At 38.8% G+C, this 26020-nt stretch overlaps 2 protein-coding genes across 2 annotated transcripts in view; both read left to right on the top strand.

Annotated features, from left to right (window-relative positions):
* The first annotated feature begins 3511 nt into the window (after positions 1 to 3511).
* Positions 3512 to 19128, top strand: LOC107706021 (leukotriene B4 receptor 1-like). Its single transcript, XM_016509577.1, has 5 exons — positions 3512 to 3694; positions 12102 to 12767; positions 16135 to 16335; positions 16407 to 16450; positions 17828 to 19128. Exons 2-5 carry the CDS (start codon positions 12111 to 12113, stop codon positions 18144 to 18146), a joined length of 1221 nt encoding a protein of 406 aa, XP_016365063.1. The 5' UTR covers positions 3512 to 3694; positions 12102 to 12110; the 3' UTR covers positions 18147 to 19128.
* A 2183-nt stretch (positions 19129 to 21311) lies between these two features.
* The window catches only part of LOC107706022 (leukotriene B4 receptor 1-like), a 13553-nt gene continuing 8844 nt past the window's right edge, over positions 21312 to 26020 (top strand). The window contains exons 1-2 of the mRNA XM_016509578.1: positions 21312 to 21533; positions 22980 to 23533. Coding sequence (XP_016365064.1) covers positions 23016 to 23533 — 518 coding nt within the window. The 5' untranslated portion in view covers positions 21312 to 21533; positions 22980 to 23015. The remainder of the gene's footprint in view (positions 21534 to 22979; positions 23534 to 26020) is intronic.

Here is a 26020-nt window from a genome sequence, read left to right as displayed (position 1 = left end):
AAGACACTGGCAGGGTTGCCAGGTTTTCACAAAACGCACCCAATTGCTACTCAAAACTAGCCCAAAAGCATTTTGAGGGGGTAAATAGAAATACACGTTTTTTGGTGGGGTTCCCCCGGTAAAATTCACATTTTAGGGGCTAAATATCATGTTATTGGGGTCACTTCAATCTGCGGACATGGAAAAGCAACCCGCGGCAACAGTGTTAAAGTAGCCCAATTCCGCGGGAAAACCACAGACTTGGCAACACTGGACACTGGTTCAATATATGAAGCAACAACGAGAGCAATAACTTTGAGATGGCAAAACATGTGATTGAGAATGTACACCAGTTTACTGTTGTTGCTTTTAAAGCTAACAAAATGTCAAATGAACATAAAAGCAAGTAAAGATCAGATCAGATCATATCAGATTTTCCTTTACATGTTTATGCATACAGTCAGACTGAATAATTATAAAACATTGTTAATTTTCAGATAGAACTTCAGTAAAAGTTTCTTTTGTAATTTTGTGTAGGTCTGGCCTATAAGATCTTAGTCTAATCGGACTGTAGGCTGTTTGGCATGACAAAGTTTAGTTGTTGCTGTTGTGCATTTAGTATGCAGATATGATCTGACAGGTTATGTGAACTCTCTGTCCAGCAGATGGCACCCATGCAACGTGAATTAATACATGGATGCAAACGTCCTGTTTACTCTATTATGGAGATTTCATGCAATTAAAATGTTTGGCATTTAGAGAGATGGATAGATATTTTTCCCCAGTCATCTTAATGGCAAAAGTATCTACATTTAGCTGGATTCACCATAGTTTATAAGTTCATATGATTTGTGCACAATTTTGTGATTGATCACCAAAAAAAACAAAACAAAAAAAAACACCTGCCAGTAGACATAATTCAGCATGTCAGATCATGGGCTCTTCTTGAGCTCTTGTAATATTTTATTAACTTCGTACTTTTTAAAGTGCTGGTTTAATAAATTACCCTGATCTGACATTTACATTTATGCATTTAGCAGACGCTTTTATCCAAAGCGACTTACAGTGCATTCAGGCTACACATTTTATTTTAATTTTTTTACCAGTATGTGTTGTTCCCCTGGGAATTGAACCCACGACCTTTTGCGCAGCTAACGCAATGACAAATGACATGCTGGATGATATCTGTCCAGCAGATGGCGCTCATGCAGACAAGTCTGTAATACCTTGAGAAAACTTACCAATGACTTTTCTAAAAACATCTACTGAGATAAAATAAATAAATAAATAAATAAATGGCCCAGTCAATATGCTGTTCAGGGGGCCAAGAAACCATAGCAGCGCCCCTGCACACAAACACTTTTTGAAGAGGTTGTAATTGAATGCATGTTGATGGATGGAGATGCTGATGGAGGTGAAAGTTTCCTTGCATGTGGGTGGTTTTTAAGGCGGACATTTGATAGGTGTGTCTGGATAAGTTAAGGTGTGCGTGTCAGTTTATTACACTGCTATAGTTATTAGTCATTCTGTCACTGATTGCTTATTAGTAGTTATTAGTCAGTCACTCATTATTTTAAGAATGAACAAAAGTAGAAATCAAGCCAGAACAAATGGGATTTCCTTAAAAAAATCTAGTACAGTACAGTACAAATACATTGTGCAGGAGATAAAGCAGCGTATTTTCCATTAAGTTGCTTTAGGAATAATCCTTCAGTTAATTCCAGAATGGAGTTTACATTTGTTATCAGAATGCATGAAAATAGTTTCTCTAATTACCTGGAAGCATTGTCCAATACCACTTTTCCAAGAGTGCAATGACAGAATTACAGTAAGTGCAATACACTGTATAGGACACATTTCTTAGAACGTGAATAATGAACTACCATTTCCCAAGGCAACTATCAAAAACGTTTTACATTGATCCTGTATAATGTAAAACATTTCTTAAAATACGGGATCAATTAAAACTGCACTCAGACTCACTCACATCCCACCACAACACACGTCATTTCCCTGCCGAGACCCTCATAAAGCAGCTGCGCACTGATTGAAACAAAACCTGCAGGAACCTGATCATGACGCTACAGCTGACTGGAAGGAATTACATTACAAATGTCATGACGTACTTTCCAGAAAAGGAAGACCAACTGAGTTTCCATTGAAATCGCATTGAGATTATGAATGAAAACTGGAAAATAGCCGTAAAAGTATTGCCATTCATTCCGTGAAAAAAGTATTAAACATTGTCCCAAACCATTGAGTCTCCGCTCAACACACCAGTGATTCCCAAAGTTTTCTGTCAGAAGATATTTCCTCGAAGTTCCCACACAATTTTAACCTAGCCAAATATTTCGATAATTTAACAATGTTTGCGTGTTGTTCACCATCTCTGATGTAGGCTGACGGTCATGCAGATGCAGGTAATCAAATGAAATATTTTGGGGTTGCTATATTTACATTTTTATTTTGAATCTGGTTCTTCATTTTATTTAAAATTTTATGTTGAGAAGCTAATTAATTCAACTTAATTACATCAACTCACAAACTGACCCCATTTTTCTTTACAAAGCCCTATTGTTTAAAGGAATACGTTCAGTTGAGTGAATGATTCAAAGACTTCTTCATAAATCTCATCGCCAATTGACCCTTCACAAAGACCCGCCACCCTTAGTTACTGTTGCTATGTCTGACAAGCCATGGTGATCTCATGTTCTCATGCAGTGAAAAATCACGGAGCAAAGAGGAAACTGACAGCTCGCAGACAGACAAGACAGAGCAGGTTACTGTTGCTATGAAACAAACTATTTTTTTTAAAGAAAATCAAACAAATAAATACCGTTTTGTGGCTCTTCAATGTGTCATGACAGATCGCTGTAGCACCTCAGTTTAAGCAGCACGAGGACTGACCATGTCTTCCTCTTTACTAGCTATAGCATTAAATAAACATGAAAGAACATCAGAGGGTATATTGTTTCAACAGTGGAAAGATGTCAAGACGCACCATTTTCAAGTTCAAGTCCAGCGAAGTTAATCTACTCTCCTGTTTTTTTGTTGGAAAATCGCCTGTCAATCAAACTCCCTGCGAATGGTCAATTGTCCAGCATGAAAGATGCGTAAAGATATAGCAGAAATGGTCTTCGGAGCGCACAAACAAAGTGATACAAGCAGTGCAAATGCAGCATCAAAAGTAACAATTGTATTGCTAAATTTACACAACAGAAGTCAATGGCATGTCATCGTGTACTTGTATTTGTGTGTGCTAACACACGTTTCTACAAGCATCTGTTTGAGTGCAGGATGCTGATTCAGAAATTACTAACAGGAGTGGTGGCTTGATCAAACAGAGGCGTGTGTGCGCGCTGTGTCTTTACTGGAGGTGTGTCATTTACAGCTGTATATTTCGAAATCTATTAGGAAAGATTATCAAATGATGAGATACGATGAAGTTAAAGACATGAAAGAGAAACTCTGAGAGAGAGAGAGAGAGAGAGAGAGAGAGAGAAACACACACACTGATAACACGCAGAGACATGAGGCTGCACAGAATGTAGAAAGAGCCACAGAAATATGTGGACTATAGAGAGGAAGGACAGACGACTGCAGTGAGAGCACCAGGGAACTGAATTACCTGAGGAGGAACTAAGAAAGAAAGAAAAGGGGACGTCTAAACTTTGCTTTCATTTGTAGCTGTTTCAGCCACTGGAAGTATAAGAAGGTAAGACTCGTTTCCTGCTTTCTGATAATATCTGAGTCTGTTTGAAGATCACTGTTAATTATTATCACTGTGTGATTACAGCCAGAGAGATATAAAGACACGCTCGTGGATATTAAGAAATTAGGCCAATTGTCTTTAAATAAGCTATATTTTATTAACTGAATATCTATATAGCCTACCATATCGTTTTTTTTAATGTGTACAATACAACGTTTACATTTATGCATTTAGTAGATGCTTTATGCAGATCATTCGAGGTGTACATTTTGCCCATATGTGTGTTCTCAGCGAACCGAAGTTATGACCATGATGTTGCACCATCTGAGCTGCAATGCATTGTAGTAGTAGTATATGGTTTTTAGCTAAAGTACACATTATTATTTAGTTTTTTTTTTTTAAAAGTGGTGCTCAAGAAATGTTTAAGGAATTATGTATGATATGTTGGCTCACTGTCATCTGGAAAGAAATAAGGAAATAGGATGTCCAAATTTGCCCAACTTTCCAAGCAGCTGTTAGGACAACAAACCAGCTAAATGTGGTGGACCAGCCAGTGACCACTTCTTAAAAATAAAGGCTCTTTATTGGTATTAGTGGTCACATGAAGAACATTTTACACCAATAACACTTTTCCATTGCACAAAAGGCTCTTTAAAGTTGAAAAAGGTTATTCAGCTTATTCTTATTATTCATTTTTTAATGTTCTCTCAACTTTGATCCAATAAACTTTAGTTTCAACCGAATCGAAAACACCTGAACAAGCCAATCGAGATCTTCAGGATTACTAGAGAGTTTCAGGCAGGTTTGGAGCTAATCTCTGCAGGACAGTGAACCTCGAGGGCCAGAGAAACCTTAAGAAACCTTGACCCACAGTAGAACCAGCCATCAGCTCAACTGCAATTTAAGGATTGATTATGATTCCAGCGTAAATACATTTACGCTCCCCACATGCTGCAATAAAACACTGTAAACATGTTTAATGACATGTCATTAAAAAGCAATGCGGCGCTTTGTATAAACGGTAATAACTGTGTGTAATTAGTTAAACATAATAAAAGTGATAGACAAAGTACTTGCAAATAATGTGAATTTTATACATGGCAACATGCATGCATGCAAAACATGGTACTATTTTGGACATGAGACACAACCTACAAATACCATGGTACATAAATAAGGTAATTATAATGCACCATGTTAGTTATATTTATTTATCACACTCCCACATTACGCAACCTGTGCTATATTTGGGGTGTAGACGGCTATCAATGCTGTTTTTTTAGTAAGATCACTATCAACAATCTAGGAAAAGCGAGTCTGGGCATCCACACATGTCAGCGCACATCTTTTCACATACATTTTCATTTATTTATTTTTTTTTCTGTGCATGTCAGTAGAATACTGTCATCTGTGTAATGCTTGTTAAGACTCGCCGCTTGCGTTTCAGGCACAGTGCTGTTCGACACAGCTTAATGAACCGTGTTGAGTAACATTAACGTTTCGAGGTGGTCGCAAGGATACAAGGATAATACACTGGATTTATTCTTGTAAAAGACAGAATTGAACATGATTTTGCACAAAGCCACACATGCTTGTTTGTTTGTGTAGCATGTACTGTGATTCAGAATCAGTCAAGCGCTCATTACTCTATTGTGTTCTCACCGAGGGCGTGTAGGTCTGTGTTAGTGGGTGTGAGTGGATTTTCACGTCTGTTTGAGGTGTATGTCTCAGACTGCGTCGAGTATCCCAGACGTGCACTAGACAAACACAGAATAGACTGGCCACATTGAAATGGGAATGAATGAACTTCACTTCAGCAGATCTCGTTATCATTCTGCCTTTCTTTCATCTGATCCTGGTTTTGAACGAGTTTGGTTTTGGTGGAATTAGGAAAGAATTGTGAACGATTTCTGAAGCGCATTTACACCGGCAGCGTTCATGTCTGGTCTCGCTATCAGGAAGCAGGTTTTATGTGGAAAAACTTGTTACAGAAATGCCAACTTCTGTCCTGTTTTCCCATGGAACTGAATGTAAATAAATGACTTGCTGTATATGGTCACAGAATAGTGTTTTAACAAACGGTGATACAATTTTCAGACTTTTTCTCCAACAAAGTTGTTTTGAAATACAACCAACCTAACACTAAAAAAAAAAAAACTGTTAATGTTTTATATAATAATTTATTTGTTAATCACATTTACTTTCTACTTTTACTTTTTATAGGCAAAATGTAGACACTTTGTGTGTCACAAATGGCTTTTGCACTGAAGTTTTCCCATTTTCTTTATTTGTTGCTATGTTACGTCCCTCCTCGTCTGCTCGGGCATTATATTTTAGCATTTTAATTTTTCACATTCTTCACAAGTTTTGAGTAATAATTGGTGATTTAATGTTTTATATCGACTTGACCAATAGAATCTGCTTTTGACGATGCACTTTTTTGTCATTTAACATGCCAAACAAATTATAACCCAATATAAATTGTGAAAAGTAAATTTTTCTACTTCAAAAATTGGTTATAATTCTATAAAACCTTTATATTTATACACAGAGATTTACAGCTTATAGTGTTATATATTGTATGATAATTATTCATCCCTGTATCTCATTTCTGATTTGTTAAACTGACAGCATTATAGTCTCCTGAAATGAGATGATATCTAAAAAAAATTAAAAACGTGTCTCACTCACCCTCATGTTGTTCCTGACCCGAATGACTGACTTCCCTCTGAGGAACACAATGGAAATCCATTATCTTGATTCAAACTGTGGTTTCTCACAAAACAAAAGCTGCTTTCGAGTTCCAGAAAAGTCCAAAACTACCATAAACAAGTAGTTTTCAATTCTGGTCAGACAGGCGTAGCTCAATTCATGGAGCTCTCACTTAATTAGCTGAATCTGAAGCAGGCGAGTCAAATAATGAAGACCTGCAGAAGATGCAATGCTGCACGGATCCTCAGAATTAAAAGCCGCTGCCATCATAAAAGTCCAAAAACAGTAGCACACATGAGTTGTGCACTATATTCTGAGTTTTCCATACCAAATGCAGGTGGTGAAAGTCACATGATGGACCAAAGCCCATCACAAGCAGCTTTTAAATAATAACATATATAGAAGGTGCAAATAATGCAATACACATTCATTTAACAACAACCCTAATATACAAAACTGATAAGAAAAAACTAAGAAGAAACATAGTTATTTCAACAAAAAAACATCAAATTTGAAATGTAACGCAGGGAATTCTGGGAATGTCAATTTACGGTTATTCACTGTAAATTATACGGTCTTTTTCACTTCCAAAAACGGTATACTACCGTAAAATTAATGTCCAATACATGTAATGTCCAATACAGTTTTTCACCGTATATAGTAGGGGAATTTACCGTTAACCATTTAACAGGTTTTTACTGTAGCATTTTTACAGTCTTTTACCGTTAAATTCACGGTCATTTTTTACAAGTCATATATTAGTTTTGAGACTGAAGGTGTTGTGTTATTGTATGCTGAATGTCTAGTAGCTGATTATGATGGGTCTGAATATGCAAAAATATGAGATTTGAAGGCCACAGCAACATAAAAAAAGCAACATATGAATAGCTTTTAACAATTCACCTTTAGAAAGTCTTACTGATTTGAGTAACTGATGACAGCTTTTTCATTTCAGGGTGAACTGTCGCTTTGATGATTGAAATCATTATACTCTTATCCCTGACCTCTTACTGTTGTATCTGACCACATAAAGAGTTGCAACATTAATGACTAGACTAGACAGCTCATCAGTGACTGATGATTAAATCCAAGCAGCCATGTGACAAACAGCTAATGTAAAGGTCAGGAGGAAATGAAGTCTGCTTTCACAAGCATCACTTCGAAGACTCATGGCAGAAATACAGCTATCAGCCCATGGTTTTGTGCTCCAGCTTCACGTTTGAAGTGGGTACTGAAGCAGGAATACAGTGACTGATGGAAAAGCCTGATGTGGTCTGGTGTAGAGATAGACGGTTAGCCTTGTGAATGTCATCTGTCGATAGTTTCGCAACTTTAAACACACCTGGATCTGTTTCTCATGATCTTTCAAACCTTCTGACCTGCAGACGTCAGTTCAGTTTTGACAAAATAGAAACTTTGAAATAGAGCCCATACGTATCAAATCAAGTCAAGTCATGTATATTAATGTTATTTAATGGAAGATTTGAAGTGCATATTGGAAAAGCGTCATGATGTGCTTATTGCACAGGACTGCGTTTCCCAAAAAGCATCATAAACCTAAATTAATCCTAGCTTCATTTGTAATAATGGTTTTACGATCAATTTAGGCTTACGATGCATTTGGGAAACGCCCAGGTCAGCACATCCTTCCCATAACTCCTTTTTATTTCATAACTTTGAGGACTTTACTATTACTAATGATGTTGCGTAAAAAAAAAAAAAAAAATTGAAAATATAATTTCTTTACGTTTTTTTAGTTCTTTCTTTCTTATTCCTATAACTCCTTTCTGTGTTATTTCACAACTTTGATGACTGAACTATTACTAATAATGTTATGCAGAAATGAGGAAATATTTGCATTTCGTAGTAGTTTATTAATTTATAATAATTCATTTTATTATTCTAATATTAATATTGATATAATTATTAATATAATTTGTGTTGAAATAGAATATATCTTGTAATTAAAAGTGCTTAGTGCTTAAAATATTATAAAATTTTTATAAGTCATTTTGAGAACTTTATTTTAGTGCATGATTTAATGTTCAGTAAGACCTCTGAAATTATATCTCATCAAAAATACGCTTGCCTTTGAACAATTCACAAAAACAATACCAGCCATTAGGAGAAACTATAACACCAACTAAAATCAAATGGACAAAATTGTGTGTTTGAAAGCTAGCTAGTCATTTTTATTGTGTTGCATCCTTGTTAGATGTCGACTGATAACATGCAGGTTTACAAAACCCCTGTCAGCATAAATCATCACAAATCATTTCCTGTATGGACTTCCTGCAGTGATAAGCAGGCAAGGTTTGTGGGCAGAAATGGGTCTTCATACAAACACTGGCAGCCTTCACATATTCATTGTTAATTCTTCAGATTCACTCTGCGTTTTCTAGACTTTCACTTTCCGTGTTCTGCGTCTCTTTTCTTTCCTCTCCCCGAGGGCCTCCAATGGACGCAGTGTTCTGGTCGTCTGTTTTCTTTCACTCGGTTGGTGCCTCTTGAATGGATGATTTGCAGTCATATTGAATTGTGGAGATCTGGCATGAGAAGATAACAATCACGTTACGCAGACTCCTGTAATCACTTGAGCAAACCGTTGTGTTTGTAATGCATCAGGGAGCCTGTCAGCGTCTGCCGTGTGCTAATGCCTTCACTAATGGACAGTAAGTGGCTCTGTGGACATGATTTTTCCGCTGGCCTTTTTGCCGGCCGCCACTGAGGCTACGACTCTCTGACCTGTGCTTCTGTCTGAAGACCACAAACGTCATTTACGGTGGCCTCCACCCTCTTTATGAGCATCTAATATCGAAAATAAATCCAAAATGCAAACAAATGTGTTTGCTCTTGATATACATCCACAGACGTCCGGCTGCCATTGTGGTTTATCAATAGCCTATTAAATGTTATATTAGGGCGGGTTATTAGAAGAACCTGGAACAACTTCAGCAACGGGTCATATGCAACTTCATATGCAGCAAGAACATGCCATTTATTTTCTCCATAAAGAGTAGATATTTCTAACTTCTGTATAAAACTCTCAAGACAGACCAAACATGAACTCCGAGGTTCTTTGTTGCTGTGCTTCCATTGAACTTCAGATTAATAGTCAAATCAGTCTCATTATACTTTCAAACTACTTTTAAATTTGTGATTATATATACAGTGCCTTGCGAAAATATTCATACCCCTTCATTTTTTCATGTTTTATGTTGCTGCCTTATGTTAAACTGCTTTAAATTACCACATCAATCCACACCCCATACACCATAATTACAAAGCAAAAACAGAATTGTCACAACTCTGTTAAGTTATGAAAATAATAATAAACTGAAATAAGTACATTGCATAAGTATTCATACCCTTAATGCGGTACTTAGTTGAAGCACCTTTACAGCCTCAAGTCTTTTTTTGTTTGATGCGACAAGCTTTGCTCATCATCATTTGGCAATTATCTGCCATTCTTCTCCTCACCTCTTCACCTCTCAAGCTCTGTCAGGTTGGATGGGGGCAGATGCACATTTTCAGGTTTCTCCAGAAATATGTGATTGGGTTAAACCCCAGGCTGTGGCTGGGCCACTCAAGGACATTCACAGAGCTGTCTATAAGCCACTCTTTCTATAAGTCTGTAAGTCACCTTCTGCCCAGTCTGAAGTTCTGAATGCTTTGAGTTTGGCCGCACCACCATAAAGCCAGAGTGTTGCAGTGAGGTTTGTCCTTCTGTAGGTTTCTCATATCTCCACATATGATCATGGAGCTCAACTAGAGTGACCTTCAGCTTCTTGGTCACCAGTCTAACTAAAGCCCTTCTCCATCAGTTGTTCAGTTTGGACAGGAGGCCAGCTCTAGGAAGAGTCTTGGGCTGCTTTTCCCAAAAGCATCGTAAGCCTAAGTTGATTGTTTCAATGGGTCTACGATGTACTTAAGCTTACAATGCTTTAGGGAAACGCCACCCACGTTGTTTCAAACTTCTTCCATTAAGAGTAACGGAGACTATGTGCTTCTGTGCACCTTCAATGAAGCAGAATTTTCTCTGAACTCTTCCCCAGATGTGTGGCTTGAGGCAATCCTGTTTCTGAGCTCTACAGGCAGTTTGTTGCTCTGATATGTATTTTCAGCTGTTAGACCTTTTCTTAAGATAAGTGTACCTTTCCAAATCATACCTATTCAGGTTAAATCCGCTCGAAGTGTAGTAACATCTACAAGCAATATGAATGCTCCTGAGCTAAATTGCAAGTGTCCCAGAAAAGGAATACTTATGCAATGGAATAATTTCAGTTTTTTATTTCTAATAAATTTGCTAAGTTGCTACAAACCTGTTTTGTGCTTTGTCATTATGGTGTATGAGTGTAGATTGATGTGTAAAAAAGGTAATTTCAAGCAGTTTAACATAAGGCTGCAACACAAAAAAATCGTGAAAAAGGGGTATGAATACTTCCGCAAGGTACTGTATAGATATATGATTATATACATTTTTTATTTATTTATGTCATGCACATTAAGTACAGTCCTTTCCTGTTCATATTTTGTTTTGGTTCAAATCAAAGATCAAACTTTGTAGTTTTGCAATTCATCTCATCCAATTTGATCCCTGTGGAAGAACTGAATGGAAAAATACTTCTGGATACAGTACTGCTGAAAATGGCATTGCTTTTCTCTGCATTTATCTACTGACTTATAAAACGGATGCCATTATCAAATTAAACAAGTTCATTGGAAAATATCAGTTGATCAGTACAATTATGCTCTGTCAAATCACTGTGTAATGAGGAAAAATAACTCTATGTACTATTGAAATTAGTGTATTCCAGTAACTTCTTATTGGATGTATATCAACAGAATTAACTGGAAACAAAAATGACACACAATCAAAAAAAAGATCAAATTTACATTTGGTCGGTCAATGCAGGGAATGATGTCACCTTCATTAAAATGTATTTTTGGAGCTTCAGTTATACACTTTTAATATTGCATATGCACAGTTATTAAGTCCATATCTGTAATATGACACATATATAGTCATATCAACAGAATTAACTGGAAACAAAAATGACACACAATCAAAAAAAAGATCAAATTTACATTTGGTCGGTCAATGCAGGGAATGATGTCACCTTCATTAAAATGTATTTTTGGAGCTTCAGTTATACACTTTTAATATTGCATATGCACAGTTATTAAGTCCATATCTATAATATGACACATATATAGTCTTGTTTATTACATTTCAGTACTACTTTTATTCAGCAAGGACACATTAAATTGATCAAAAGTGAGAGCAAAGACATTTATGTTACAGTAGAATTCTATTTCAAATTAATGTTGTTCTTTTGAACTTTCTATTTATAAAAGAATCCTGAAAAAAAAATGGTTCATCATGGTTTTAATAGAAATACGAAACATTTGTACTTGTGTTTTTGTGTTTCTGTGTGTGTTTCTGAAAGTTCAGGTTTGATCTCAGGAATAAATTACATTTTATACTATATTTACATCAAAAACCATTAGTAAAAAAAAAAAAACAGCCTTGGTGAGCAGAAGAGACTTCTTTCAAAAACATAAAAAGATCATAATTATTCCAAACTTTTGACCAGTAATGTAGTTTAATACTAATGCCACAATCATATGCAAGCAGTGTTTAAAACAAGCTAGACAGTCACTGCAACTGACAAAACATTCTCTTTTTTACCCTTAGATTGCCAAGATGGCCTTGAACCACAATGCTCTCCTGTCCTCCTCTTCTGTCCTACAAGTCACTCCGTCCTCCAGCCCATTTGTCCTTCCCAGTCCGACTCTGAACATGTCATCGCGGGATCCTTCCAACTTCTCCGGCACGGCTAGTGGTAGCGAGACGATCTTGAGCAACAGTAGCGGAGCGGTCGCTGGCGCGGCGATCCTCAGCCTCGTGTTCCTCCTCGGCGTCCCCGGGAACGTCTTCATCGTCTGGAGCATCTTGGCCCGAGTGCGGCGTCGCTCCATCACCACCCTCCTGATCCTGAACCTCGCCTTCGCCGACGGCTTCCTCATGTTGCTGACGCCTTTCTTCATGGTTTATTTGTTTCAGCGCAGTTGGATCTTCGGCCTGGTGCTGTGCAAAGTCCTGTTCTACCTCTGCTGCGCCAACATGTACGCTTCCATATTTCTGATCATGCTGATGAGTCTCCACAGGCTGGTGGCGATAGTGTGGCCGAAGCGTGTCGGTGCGCTGACGAATCGCAGGACGCTCACGCAGGTGCTGGCAGGACTCTGGGTGCTCGCTTTGGGACTCTCTGTGCCTGTTTTGGTTTTCAGGACCACCAAAGAGGTCAGCAGAGAGCCTCAGAGTCTCGTGTGTGACTGCCATCACCCACGACCACAATATGTGAGTCATTTCTACATTATTATTTCAGATCAAAACTTATTACATGCACATCCAAGAAAAAAAAAAGCTCTTCAAGAGACTGAAAATTACACACATAATGCACAAACCCTCAGGCCATCCAAGATGTAGATGAGATTGTTTCTTCATCAGATTTGGAGAAATGTATCATTCCATCATTTGCTTCAATGGATCATCTGCAGTGAATGGGTGCCGTCAGAATAAGAGTTCAAACATCTGATAAAAAACATTATCATAATCCACAAGAAATCCACACCACTCCAGTCCATCTATTAACAGCTTGTGAAGTAAAAAGCAAGTTACGAGAAACAAATCCATCAAGACGTTTTAACTTTAAACCATTGCTTCTGGCCTAAATACGAGTCCATAATCCATAATAACGCTTCCTCCAGTGAAAAAGAGCATCCTCTGTTGTCCTCTCACATCAAAATGGTTGTTTAGAACTGTTTTGACTTGTAAACATTGCTTAATCTTTGCATATTTTTCTCCTGATTCAGTTGAGATGACTTGTTCACTTGAAAAAGTAATATCATGGATTAGTATTTTAGCCAGAGGCAATTTTTTAAGTAAAAAAAAATTAAAAAACCTGATATTGTGAATGGGTGCCGTCAGAATAAGAGTTCAAACATCTGATAAAAAACATTATCATAATCCACAAGAAATCCACACCACTCCAGTCCATCTATTAACAGCTTGTGAAGTAAAAAGCAAGTTACGAGAAACAAATCCATCAAGACGTTTTAACTTTAAACCATTGCTTCTGGCCTAAATACGAGTCCATAATCCATAATAACGCTTCCTCCAGTGAAAAAGAGCATCCTCTGTTGTCCTCTCACATCAAAATGGTTGTTTAGAACTGTTTTGACTTGTAAACATTGCTTAATCTTTGCATATTTTTCTCCTGATTCAGTTGAGATGACTTGTTCACTTGAAAAAGTAATATCATGGATTAGTATTTTAGCCAGAGGCAATTTTTTAAGTAAAAAAAAATAAAAAAAACTGATATTGCAGTGAGTTGGGATTTGATTTGCATAACATGCATAACAGTTTGAATGTGCAAAATACGGTTTTGGTGTAACCTAGAAGTTAATTAAGCCTCAAGCATCATTTACTCATTGTAAGTATCTGTCAGTCCTTGTAGAAGCATCTTTGGCTGCTTCTGTTCTGGGAATGTTTTATCAGGTTTGTACATCTAGACTGTAAAGTTTGGAAGTGCGTTGGTTCAGGAATGTGTGCTATCAGGGTGGCGTGCCCATCAATCAACACTAAACAGTTTAACAATCAAATAGGAACACTGATACATATGAATGATAAATCACATGAAACTTAGACAAACATAACCTCAAGAATTAACATTATATAAAACAATACCAAAGAAATGAACTTACAAAGTCAGGAACACACCAACTCTACAAAAAAACTCTCTTTGAGGAGAAGGAAAGGAACGTCAGCTTCAGTTGCATGCAGTGATGTTACGTTCAACAACGAAGCTTCGAAGCTTGTATCAAAAAAAAAACAAACACATTTCACATTAAAGCACTGTATCAGAGATCATATATGATCTATGACATCCGAAGCTTCAGTTGCTTGAAAACCACGTGACTGCTTCAGTATCTGGTTCAAACGACGCAAACCTCAGAGCCATTTCCTTTACATTATATTACATTATAATGCGTTAGCATTGTTTTTTCTCCAATATCATAGTTTATATATTAAGCTGAACTAAGCTATTAAGATCAAATGAACGTTGCCAATGAAATAAGAGTCTAAGGACTGAGGCAGATTTTAAATAGACAGATTGTAGATTTAATTTATGAATTTAGTTTAATTTATTTTACTTATTTTGCTGCCAGTACACAGACACAAATGAATGATTCTGACAATGACCATTATTTATATACAATAAAATAAAACAAAGAATCAGTTGCAGAACCAGATGTGAAACCCCTGGCTGTAAGTGAACACAGCACTTTGATATTCATTTTTATGACCACTACATGGCCACAACGTAAACCGTGTTAAAAAAGCTTCGAGTAATGAACCTTTTTCCGATACAATAGACCTATCGGTAAGCCCCTCCCCTCGAACGCAGGTGAGCCAATGGCAGTCGAGTATCAGTTGCACGGGGAGTGGAACTCGGACATCTTTAGAAACATTGGAAGATCCGAAGCTTTCATCGGTTTGTTGGTGTTTATGCTACAAAAATTGAAAAATTATATGCTTGGGGTACTTGTAACACTGATTCCAGGTATCCTGAGAGGATAGACAATGGAATTTATTTTATTCCATTTCCTGAACCCGAACAAACAGAGCAAAATATCCGTAAGCGTTCAACCCTCATCCCAATGAAGACGAAAACGCTGATTTTCTGGTTGCCATACTCTCATTAAGTTACAATTTTCATCTGCTCAAGCAGAACGTCTTGGGACAAGGTTTTCACACTGACAGCTGTCATTGTAAGACAGTGTGCAGCTCCGTTTGTTTGTCCGAGGGAGCAACAGTAACTAAGGGGGCAGGGCTTACCGATAGGTCAATTGTGTTGAAAGCGTCGCTGGTTCAGAATACTTCACTTCGCCATCACTAGTTGCACGTTGCGCGCACACCCACCAAACAAAGGCAGCTACATGCTAAATAATCATTCAGTGCACCTGAGGAGGCTTGGCTCCACCCATGGATGACTATGTCATGTGACCACATCAGAATTCTCAACATAAACCCTGCAATGTTTGGAAATTCTCCTTGGAATGCTCTGTCAGTTTGGAAGGGAACTGTTGGTGAACGGCAGTAACTGGGCACTTCTGAGTTATTCAGGTTCTGCTTTTTATATCATTCTCATGTTCATTTGGCAGTTTGAACCTTCCTGTCTTTAAAGAGCTTATCCATATCATGACATTGTGACGCTGCATGAGGTTCCTGCCACAAATATTGTTTTGTGCCCAAAACATTTGGCAGAGAATTAAATTTTATGTTTGGAAATTCTCCTTGGAATGCTCTGTCAGTTTGGAAGGGAACTGTTGGTGAACGGCAGTAACTGGGCACTTCTGAGTTATTCAGGTTCTGCTTTTTATATCATTCTCATGTTCATTTGGCAGTTTGAACCTTCCTGTCTGTAAAGAGCTTATCCATATCATGACATTGTCACGCTGCATGAGGTTCCTGCCACAAATATTGTTTTGTGCCCAAAACATTTGGCAGAGAATTACATTTTTCTTGTTTGTGATGCGTCCAAAAAGCCTTCTGGCAGACATATTTCCTATAACAAGATCAAGAACAAAATATCTATAAATATCTGTTTCTTAATTTCCTATTACGGCTCTTGTTATTTCATGACAGTGTTGTTCATCTGCAGGAGGTGATGCAGTATGGTATGGAAACATTACTGGGCTTCTTGTTGCCATACGGCGTGATCATAGGCAGTTACGTGTGCATCCTGCGTAGAATCCGCAAGACGCGCTTTCGCAGACGCATCCGCAGCGAGAAACTCATCCTGGTGATCATCATCACCTTCGGACTGTTCTGGCTGCCGTACCACATCATAAACATGGTGCAGGTGTGTGTCTGTCCATCAAACACTCCATTTCTCAAATGTAAAAACAACCTAATCGTGTTTTCCTTACACAGGTGGCTGCTGCTTTACATCCAGAAGATTCTCCCGCAAAAGAAAAGTGAGCAACTTAAAACACTCACACCAGGACCTCAGCAACTCTAAAAGGAAGATCAACCTATGCTTCTCATGCCAGAGAGCAACATCTCTTAAACATATTTAAAATGTTGTAAATTGTGCTCGTTTCCCTTACCTTTTTGCATTAAGTGCAATTAACTTTAAAGGGGTCATATGAAGTTGCTAAAAAGAACATTATTTTGTGTATTTGGTGTAATGCAATGTGTTTATGCGGTTTAAGGTTCAAAAACATATTATTTTCCAAATACTGTAACTGTATCTTAGTGTTGCTCCTCTCTGCCCCACCTTTCTGAAACGTGTCGATTTTTAAAAAAGGTAATCGTCCTGAAAAGCGCGGTGTGCTCTGATTGGCTAGCTATCCATTGCGTTGTGATTGGCCGAAGACCTCAAGCGTGTGATGGAAATGTTACGCCCCTCACCATATGTGGAATATCAGCTTCTATGGTTGCGGCGGCAACAATACTAAGGCCCCGATCAGACCGAATGCATTTTTTAGGTCGGAAAATTTTGGTGACTTTTAAAAAAAAAAGTCAGCTTCTATGGTTGCGGCGGCAACAATACTAAGGCCCCGATCAGACCGAATGCATTTTTTAGGTCTGAAAATTCTGGTGACTTTTAAAAAAAAAAGAGCAGTGCCCTGCTTTTTTTTATGTTGCTAGGCAACCACCAAATCAGCTGTCCTGTCAGTGTAATCAAAGGATTATAGCGCGAGCGCTCTAAAATCTTTGTTTTTTGCTGTAAAGTAAACTGTCATATTAGCAAAAACCTTTAAAAAATACAGCTCTGGTTAACCCGCGACAGACACCAAAAGTTTCTCCCTCCATCATTGCAGTCTCCGGACTTTCTAAGCAACGGTAAACTTTCGTCACCAAAACGGAAGGCCCGCCTCTCCACTAATTTGATTGGACAATGGAAATAGATGGGGGCGTGTTTGAATTAGGCGTTTTGGGAAGGCGTGTATGAATCCTTTTAGAACTCATTTATGAGTTATTTTAGAAAGAATATCTCTTTAGGTTTGAGACTTTAATCTTTGCGACTTTACGGATCTTATGTGTGCACAAACAGCTTGTAACACTCTAAAGACAAAGGAAAACATGAAATTGCATCATATGACCCTTTTAAGTAGCTAATGTTTGAGTAAAATTAACTCATCTCATTTAGTAACTTTGACAAGGAAAGCTATGCTTAAAAATGGTAAACAAATTCTGCTGTAAAGTACCTCTAACAAGACAATATTGTCATTAGGCTATACAGTCCAGAAACCCAAAGCAAACTTATAGGTTTTCAAATTGCTTTTATAACGTCTCAAATTTTTATAGCCAAATAAGCATCAAAACACATTCCTGTCTTCCTTCGACAGCCTAAAAAAGATCAGGACGAAGCTGCGAGCACTCACCTCTACTGTGGCCTTCGTCAGCAGCTGCATAAATCCCGTGCTTTACACATTCGCCGGGAAGTCGTTCATCCGGCGGGAGGGTCTGGCCTTCATGGCGCGGCTGTTCGAGGGAACGGCGCTAGAAACATCGTGGAGGATCCGGCGCAGCAACCAGAACAGCCGCGACCGAGAGAAGGAGACCGATGAGGGAGAAAGTCTCAAAGACAAAGACTCAGATTCCACCACCACCACCGCTAACGCAAACTCGGTTATTAAAGTTGTGCCGCCGAAAAACGGTAAGTGAGCGTCTGGCTGCGGCTCGTTACGGGGAACTCAATCTACGGTGAGAGAGCGCTGGGCTGTGTGTTGTTCCGGTGTTGCACGGTGTGGTAAAGGTGTGCTTTTCTAACAGATGGAGGTCAATCCAAGTTTATATTATAAAATAAAAACTGTTTACCAATGGTGTACCCAAGAACAAAAGAGAACAAGAGGCTCAGTGTCAAACCATCACCAGACCGAGAACTGAGACGGCCACACGGGTTTTATACATTGACTAATGGGCTAAACAAGGAACAGGTTCTAACTGTTAAAAACATGACAAAGAAAGTCCACAAATCCGACCTGGAATACTCTGCATTTCAGCGCTGTCAAAGAACTGCTTCATGTGTTTGTCCAGCAGAGGGCGCCACGCAGGGCCGTCCTTAGCTGACGTGGGGCCCGGTGCGAGGAAGGGAGCCCCCCTCGGTCCATTCGCAATCGAGTTCCGGGGGGGAGTCCCCCTTGGTCCGTTTGCCGCGGGGCCCCCTCAAGCGCAGGGCCCGGTGCGACCACACCAGTTACATCCCCCTAAGGACGGCCCTGGTGCCACGCAACTGAGAGACAGATGAACCATTCAGATCATGTCAGAATAAGACTACCTCCATGGATGGGTCCAAAGATTCAAGACTGAAAGGGAAAACGTTGGGTTGACACTGAAAATTAAGAGAGAACCCAGTATCCAAGTCCTGTTTTCTTTCAAAAGAATTTCAATGACTTTTCCATAACATTTCCAGTAGCTCATGATTAATGTTTAAGGATTTTGTTTTGTTTAAAGATTTGACACATTGCACTCAAATAAATATTTACAACTGCATTATTAAAAAAAATACATTGAAATTTCCATGACATTTACAGTGAACCCGTATGACAGTAAAGGAGGGGAAATCAGGGTATGAGACTATTTTTGGGCATTGCAACAATGAATTAGGTAAATTAAAGTTTAAGGATTTATGTGTTTACTTATGTCTGAACCAATGAACAATTGTTGTTATTTACATTTTTTTAAATAAATATGTACTACATCATCAGTCATATTAAATGTAATGATTTTGTATTAAAGGTATAGTTCACACAAAAATGAAAATTACCCCATGATTTACTCACTGCAAGGTGTGTATGATTTTCTTTTTTCAGACGAATGCCATCAGAGTTATATTAAAAATGTCATGGCTCTTCAAGCTTTATAATGGCAGTGAATAGTGGTCAAAATTTGTAAGCAAAAATATATCCATTCATCCATGCATCATAAAATACGCCTATATCATCCGCTGGAATGCCACACTGTCATGAACGCGCGTACTATAGCGGAAGCTAGAGATTATGATTTGTATAGTTTTAAATATGGATATTATTCTTACACAAACATGTCGATCCCACTCTTTAGGCCTTTATTAACCCCCGGAGCTGTGTGGAGTACTTTTTATGATGGATGGAAGCACTTTATTTTGCTTCAAAATCTTGACCACAATTCACTGCCTTAATAAAGCTTGGAAGAGCCAGGACATTTTTTATATAACTCCGATTGTATTTGTCTGAAAGATGAAAGTCATATACGAATGGCTTGAGGGTGAGTAAATCTTGGGGTAATTTTCATCTTTGTGTGAACTACCCCTTTAAATGTGAAGATTTGCGATGCATGTCTCCATGTGTGTTCGTGTTTGAGTTTTGGGATTACAGGGAGTTTTAGAGATCAAATTAAAAACTAAAGCACTTCAATTATGATCAGTTGAGCATGTGTAAATACCAGCCTTGTGGCTTTAATATATGTCATTCAGTGTGTGTGAACTGATCAGCTGTTTAATAATGTTCAGATTGCACATAAAGAGTAATGATGAACAATGTTAAGAAATGTGCATTCTGAAAATGAGGAAATGAAACAATGATCCTCAATAAATCAATTCTTTCACATCACATTTATCTGTAGAAAATCATCCATTTCTGTTAATCATTGTCAATTTGTAATTTGCTGACTTTAAAAGTGGACACTCGGGTGACTTTTTGATCTAATTTACATGTTGATATATTGCTAAGGCCGTCCTCTTTTAATAATATATGCTACGAAAGGAACTAGAAGTGTGAAGTGGCCTAAGCAATTAATAATGACGCAACATCTCACTAAAGAGCACGAGGTTTGCGCAAGCAGCGTTGTATGTCTCTGAGGCAGTACTGAACGATACGCCCTTACGAAAATTAACCATGGTTTTACTACAAATAAAACCAAAAAACCATGGTCACTATAGTTAAACTATGGCAACCACAAATTAACCATGGTTTTGCTACACTAACCATAGCTTAACCATGGTATTTGTGGTTAAACTGTGGTAACTGTGGTAATCAATACGCCAAAAAAAACATGATTACTACACTTTTACTATAATGAAACCATGGTTAATTTGATTGGAATAAAATTATGTGAGTCTGAATTTGAAATGAAGCTAGAGTCATGTGCTTGCAGTGCACAACTGCATAGTAAACAAAAGCCTCGTCTGTTTCATTCAGATCAAAGGATACTCTTCAGGGCGGCAAGATCAGGCAAAAATGCCCCGGCTGGCCCTGCGCAGAAATCACCTGCATTTGGCTAATGTTGCATGTGAACGGCCCACCCTGGTTACAACAGTCTAAGAACTGGAAGCGGTCACACTACCCTATTATGAAAACAACGCGGGGCATGTGGAAATCGAAGTACTACACACACACGCATACACTGCAATTATCAGTATGATCACGGGACACGGCTTCCCCATGCAAATAAATTCAAATAAGAGAGAAAAAGTTAGAGAGTTAGAGCACAAAAGAGGAGGACAAAATGCAACAGAAAGAAAAGATACCAGAACAAATGAACCAAGTCACAGCATTTTTTTTTTGTACATGTGAAGTGTTCTTTGCTCTTTCCTGTCTGAGGCAATTGGTTGTTTCTAAAGTGATGTGTGTGAAGAGGAAGCGATGACGTTAAATAGCACCACTACTTAAAATATGTTAATGATAAGGACACTTCTGAGACATTGGGACAAAACTGATTCTACGCTTATGATCACGGGACACGGCTTCCCCATGCAAATAAATTCAAATAAGAGAGAAAAAGTTAGAGAGTTAGAGCACAAAAGAGGAGGACAAAATGCAACAGAAAGAAAAGATACCAGAACAAATGAACCAAGTCACAGCATTTTTTTTTTGTACATGTGAAGTGTTCTTTGCTCTTTCCTGTCTGAGGCAATTGGTTGTTTCTAAAGTGATGTGTGTGAAGAGGAAGCGATGACGTTAAATAGCACCACTACTTAAAAGATGTTAATGATAAGGACACTTCTGAGTCATTGGGACAAAACTGATTCTACGCTAATGTGCTCGCCTGCAGAAAAGTTTACAAGGAATTGAGGTAAGGCTGTTTGAAGTGCATTCATATTCAGGTTTGTGTGTGTGTGTGTGTGTGTGTGCACGTGTGAGTGTGTCTGTAGTTTTAAATCTAAACTAGGGGTTCTACAATACAAAGTCTTTTGGTAATGTTTTATTGAGAGTAAATTGGACTTGGTGACCTTTTTATCTAAACATCTGATCTATAATAGTCAATTTTCACATGATTTTGCTTGAAATGTTTTTAAGGACTTTATAACATTTAACATTGCTAGATGAGTGAAGGATCATATCTGTCATAAATGTGTTAAACATGGTTAACACCCTTTCAGCAGGAAACGCTTCATAGAATATAGATGACTAGCAGCATAACTAATATAAAAAGACAATTCATGACCTAAACCTATAATACTAACTTTAACCAAAATCATAGGCTATTCATAAAAAAATTCAAGTAGGTCACCGTAAGGATCGGCTTAAAAAAAAAAATGCAAGAACTGCAACCATAAGCATATTTTGATTAGGCAACGATGTCAGTGTAACAGCTTGTGGTGCGCTTAAAAAAAAAAAAAACATCCCAGTGCTTCTTCAGGGTTTCGTGCCACACATGTCGCATTGATATGTCCTGTTAAATTAGAGAAGTTAAACTTTGAACAAACAGACTCATGCAGTGTGTCATTGTGCTAGATTTTCTTGAAAGCAAGAGAAAGCGTCAACTGTACGAAGTCGAAAGGGTACATTTTGGGAACTGAAGATTAACTGAAGAGGGAACCCAGTATCCAAGTCCTGTTTTCTTTCACATGAATTTCCATGACTTTTCAATAACATTTCCAGTAGTTCATGATTAATGTTTTAGGATTTTTTTTTGTTTGTTTTGTTTAATGATTTGACAGATAATCTAAAAAAAAAAATAAATAAATAAATACTTTGCTCAAATAAATACGTTACAACTGCATTATTAGAACATACATAGACATTTCCATGATATTTACAGTGAACCTGTAGCCAATGACAGTAAAAGAAAGTGAATCAGGGTATAATTGAGACTTTCTTGTCATTGCAACAATGAATGAGATAAATCAAAGTTTGATGATTATGTGTTTAATTATGTCTGAACAACTGTTATTTTCATTATTTTTTAAATTAATTATTAATTATCATATTAAATGTGATGACTCATGTAACCTATTAAGGGATAGTTCACTCAAATGTGAATGTTCTGTGGCACATAAATATAAAAATCCCAGTCATATAGTGGATTTTTTTTTTTTTGTGGATTTACAGAAACCAAAAGGGGAACTGCTCTTTGTGTTGGGCAATGTTACTACTGCGAACACAGCAAAACAAATACTATTTATATAGATGGATGGATGGCTAGATAGATAGATATCTGTATAAGCACAAATTGCTTCATTAGCAAAAAGGAAAGTGATCTTGTTTTTTCCTCTCTCTGTTTACTTTATCTCCACAGCAAATACAAGAAACAACACCATTAACTTTGAACCAAATGGCCACTCTTGTCCCTACAAATCCCTCAGCCCTATCCGGACCAGCTCAGACCTCCATCGCGCCCGCCTCCCTGTCCTCAGCATCCATGCCCCTGTCCCATCAGATCGGGATTGCTATCTTGGTCATTGCCTTCGTGTTTGGTTTCCCCGGGAACCTGTTCGTGGTTTGGTCGGTTCTGTGTCGAGTGCGTCGCCGCTCCGTCACGTGTGTGCTGATCCTGAATCTGGCCGTGGCGGATGCGCTGGTTCTCCTGAGCGCTCCGCTGTTCCTCCGCTTCCTGGTGAAAGGGCTACACTGGGAGCTTGGGTCCGCCCTGTGTAAGACGGTCCATTACCTGTGCTGTGTCAACATGTACGCATCCATCTACCTGATCTGCCTGATGAGCATGGACCGCTGGCTGGCCGTCACAAGGCCGTTTCTGTCTCAGAGGTTGAGGACCAAGAAAAGGCTCCTGTCCATCATGTTGGGCATCTGGGTGATGGCTTTTCTGATGGCTTTGCCCATGCCGTTCTATCGGTAAGTTTGAGTGTTACACTGAAACACAAATCACACTTTCTTCAAGCAGTTACATCAGTAACAACCTATGACTATAACTTTATTACATTTGAAAGACAAATATACTTTTCTCTACACTACATTTCTATTGAGGTCCTCAAAGTAGAAAGTTGTTATAATGTAGCAGCTTTGAAAGTCAGTGTGTGATTTTTTCTTCTTTAAAACATGACTTATACAGCTACTGTTGTGTTGCTGGGTTTTAAAGCAGGATTGATTTTCTTCTTATCAGTCTATTTACAACAATTTCACTGTCTACTCAGTTCAAATGTGGATGAATGGCTACGGGTAGATGTGTGAGATCACTATCATCCTGCTTTTGTGTGGGTGGGTAGGGGTGTTAATTAATTAATTAATTAATTAATATATTTATTTATTTATTGTTTGTTAACTCACATGTTTCACTTCTAGAGGTTTTTAACATTCTAAAAGCTCTTTATTCCAAAGATACTACAAGCTAGTCAGTGTATTCAGTAGGTGTAATGTATTGTAAGTTGCTTCAGAGGCATAAGGTATTGCAAGTATTGCATACAACAATAATAAAACAGTGCATTGACATAAAAAAGGATATTTCCTTTTGGTACTTAAGTACTTTTAAAAGCAAGTTGTAACCTGGTTCAATGTCAGAGCAAGACGAAGAAGTGAGTGAACAGAATGGTGAGTGAACAAAGCTTTTATTAGTCAAAAAAAAACAAAAGACAAAAACTAATTCCTGTGAGGCTCCCTGCCGTACACAGTTTCTGTGATCCAAAAGTCTCTCTCCCCTTCACATTAGACATCATTCACTTTACCTCCTTATCACCGCTCGTCTCCGCACTCGTTTCTCCGCTGCAGACTCCGCACTACCACGCCCCCCTTGCCACATATCCCCACCGCCTGACTCAGGCCGGGAGCCATCCGGCCTGCAGCCCCTCCCCCCCATTCCTAGAGAGGAAGTTAGCTACAGCCATCTGCGCCTCCGACCTGTGGACCACCTTGAATTTAAAGGGCTGTAAAGCTAGATACCAACGGGTGATCCGTGCGTTGGTATCCTTCATGTGGTGGAGCCATTGGAGGGGCGCCTGGTCCAAACAGAGGGTGAATTCCCGTCCCAGGAGGTAATAACGGAGGGTGAGAATGGCCCATCAAATGGCTAAACACTCCTTCTCAATGGTGCTGTATCTCGTCTCTCTGTTTGATAGCTTCCGACTTACATACAGCACTGGCCGTTCCCACCGCCTGCCTCAGGCCGGCAGCCATCCGGCCTGCAGCCCCTCCCCACCATTCCTAGAGAGGAAGTTAGCTACAGCCATCTGCGCCTCCGGCCTGTGGACCACCTTGAACTTAAAGGGCTGTAAAGCTAGATACCAACGGGTGATCTGTGCGTTGGTATCCTTCATGTGGTGGAGCCACTGGAGGGGCGCCTGGTCCGAACAGAGGGTGAATTCCCGTCCCAGGAGGTAATAACGGAGGGTGAGAATGGCCCATCAAATGGCTAAACACTCCTTCTCAATGGTGCTGTATCTCGTCTCTCTGTTTGATAGCTTCCGACTTACATACAGCACTGGCCGTTCCTCTCCCCCTACCACCTGCGACAGGACTGCCCCCAGCCCCCTGTCTGATGTGCCCGTCTGCATCAAAAAAGGGAGATAAAAGTTAGGACAGTGTAAGAGCGGCCCGCCACACAGGGCAGCCTTTATTTTGGTCAGAGCCTGTTGGCACAGCTCCGTCCACTGGACCAGATCTGGTGCATCCTTTTTTGTAAGATTAGTCAGCGGACTGGTGAGCTCCGAATAATTGGGTATAAATCTCCTATAATATCTCGCCAGCCCGAGGAACTGTCTCACCAACTTTTTGGTCTTGGGACCTTGGGTCTTGGGTCTTGTCAATTTGGGGACGCATGTCCCATATCCCAAGTGGAAGCCCAGATACCGTACCTCCACACGCCCAATTGCACACTTCCGCGGGTTCGGCGTGAGTCCCGCAAAACTTAGCGACAGCACGCACATGTTCGAGATGCCGCTGCCAATCATTACTGTAGATCAGTGGTTCTCAACCCGCGGCCCGTCACAAATTCAAATTCGGCCCACCATGCTGAACACAATTAAAAAAATAACTTTCAGTTTTACAATTCATTTTAGTTTTTACATTAATTAAAAAATGTACTAAACAAATATAAGCTATAATGTTTTTGTTATGTAAAATAATTTTGTTTTTCATATAATAATTTCAGACATGAGCAGACCTGTACTCACACTAACGTTACGCATCTAACGAACACTTACAAGCGCGCACTTTGGCAGAATTCAATTCAAATAATCATCAGCAGCCATTAGTTCGGTAAAATTGAGCATTAGAATGGACACATTTGTTATTAATGGAGAAAAACGAAATGTGGAAAATGCTAGCGAAGGAACACATACAAACAAGAGTAGTCGCAGCAGTGAAGGTAGGAGAGTGCTGGACTTTCGG

The sequence above is a fragment of the Sinocyclocheilus rhinocerous genome, unplaced genomic scaffold (assembly GCF_001515625.1).
Source record: "Sinocyclocheilus rhinocerous isolate Xijiao unplaced genomic scaffold, SAMN03320098_v1.1 scaffold1226, whole genome shotgun sequence".
NCBI classification, from domain to species: Eukaryota; Metazoa; Chordata; class Actinopteri; order Cypriniformes; family Cyprinidae; genus Sinocyclocheilus; species Sinocyclocheilus rhinocerous.
Note: the sequence above shows the minus strand (reverse complement) of the source record. Positions and strands in the feature narration are given on the sequence as shown.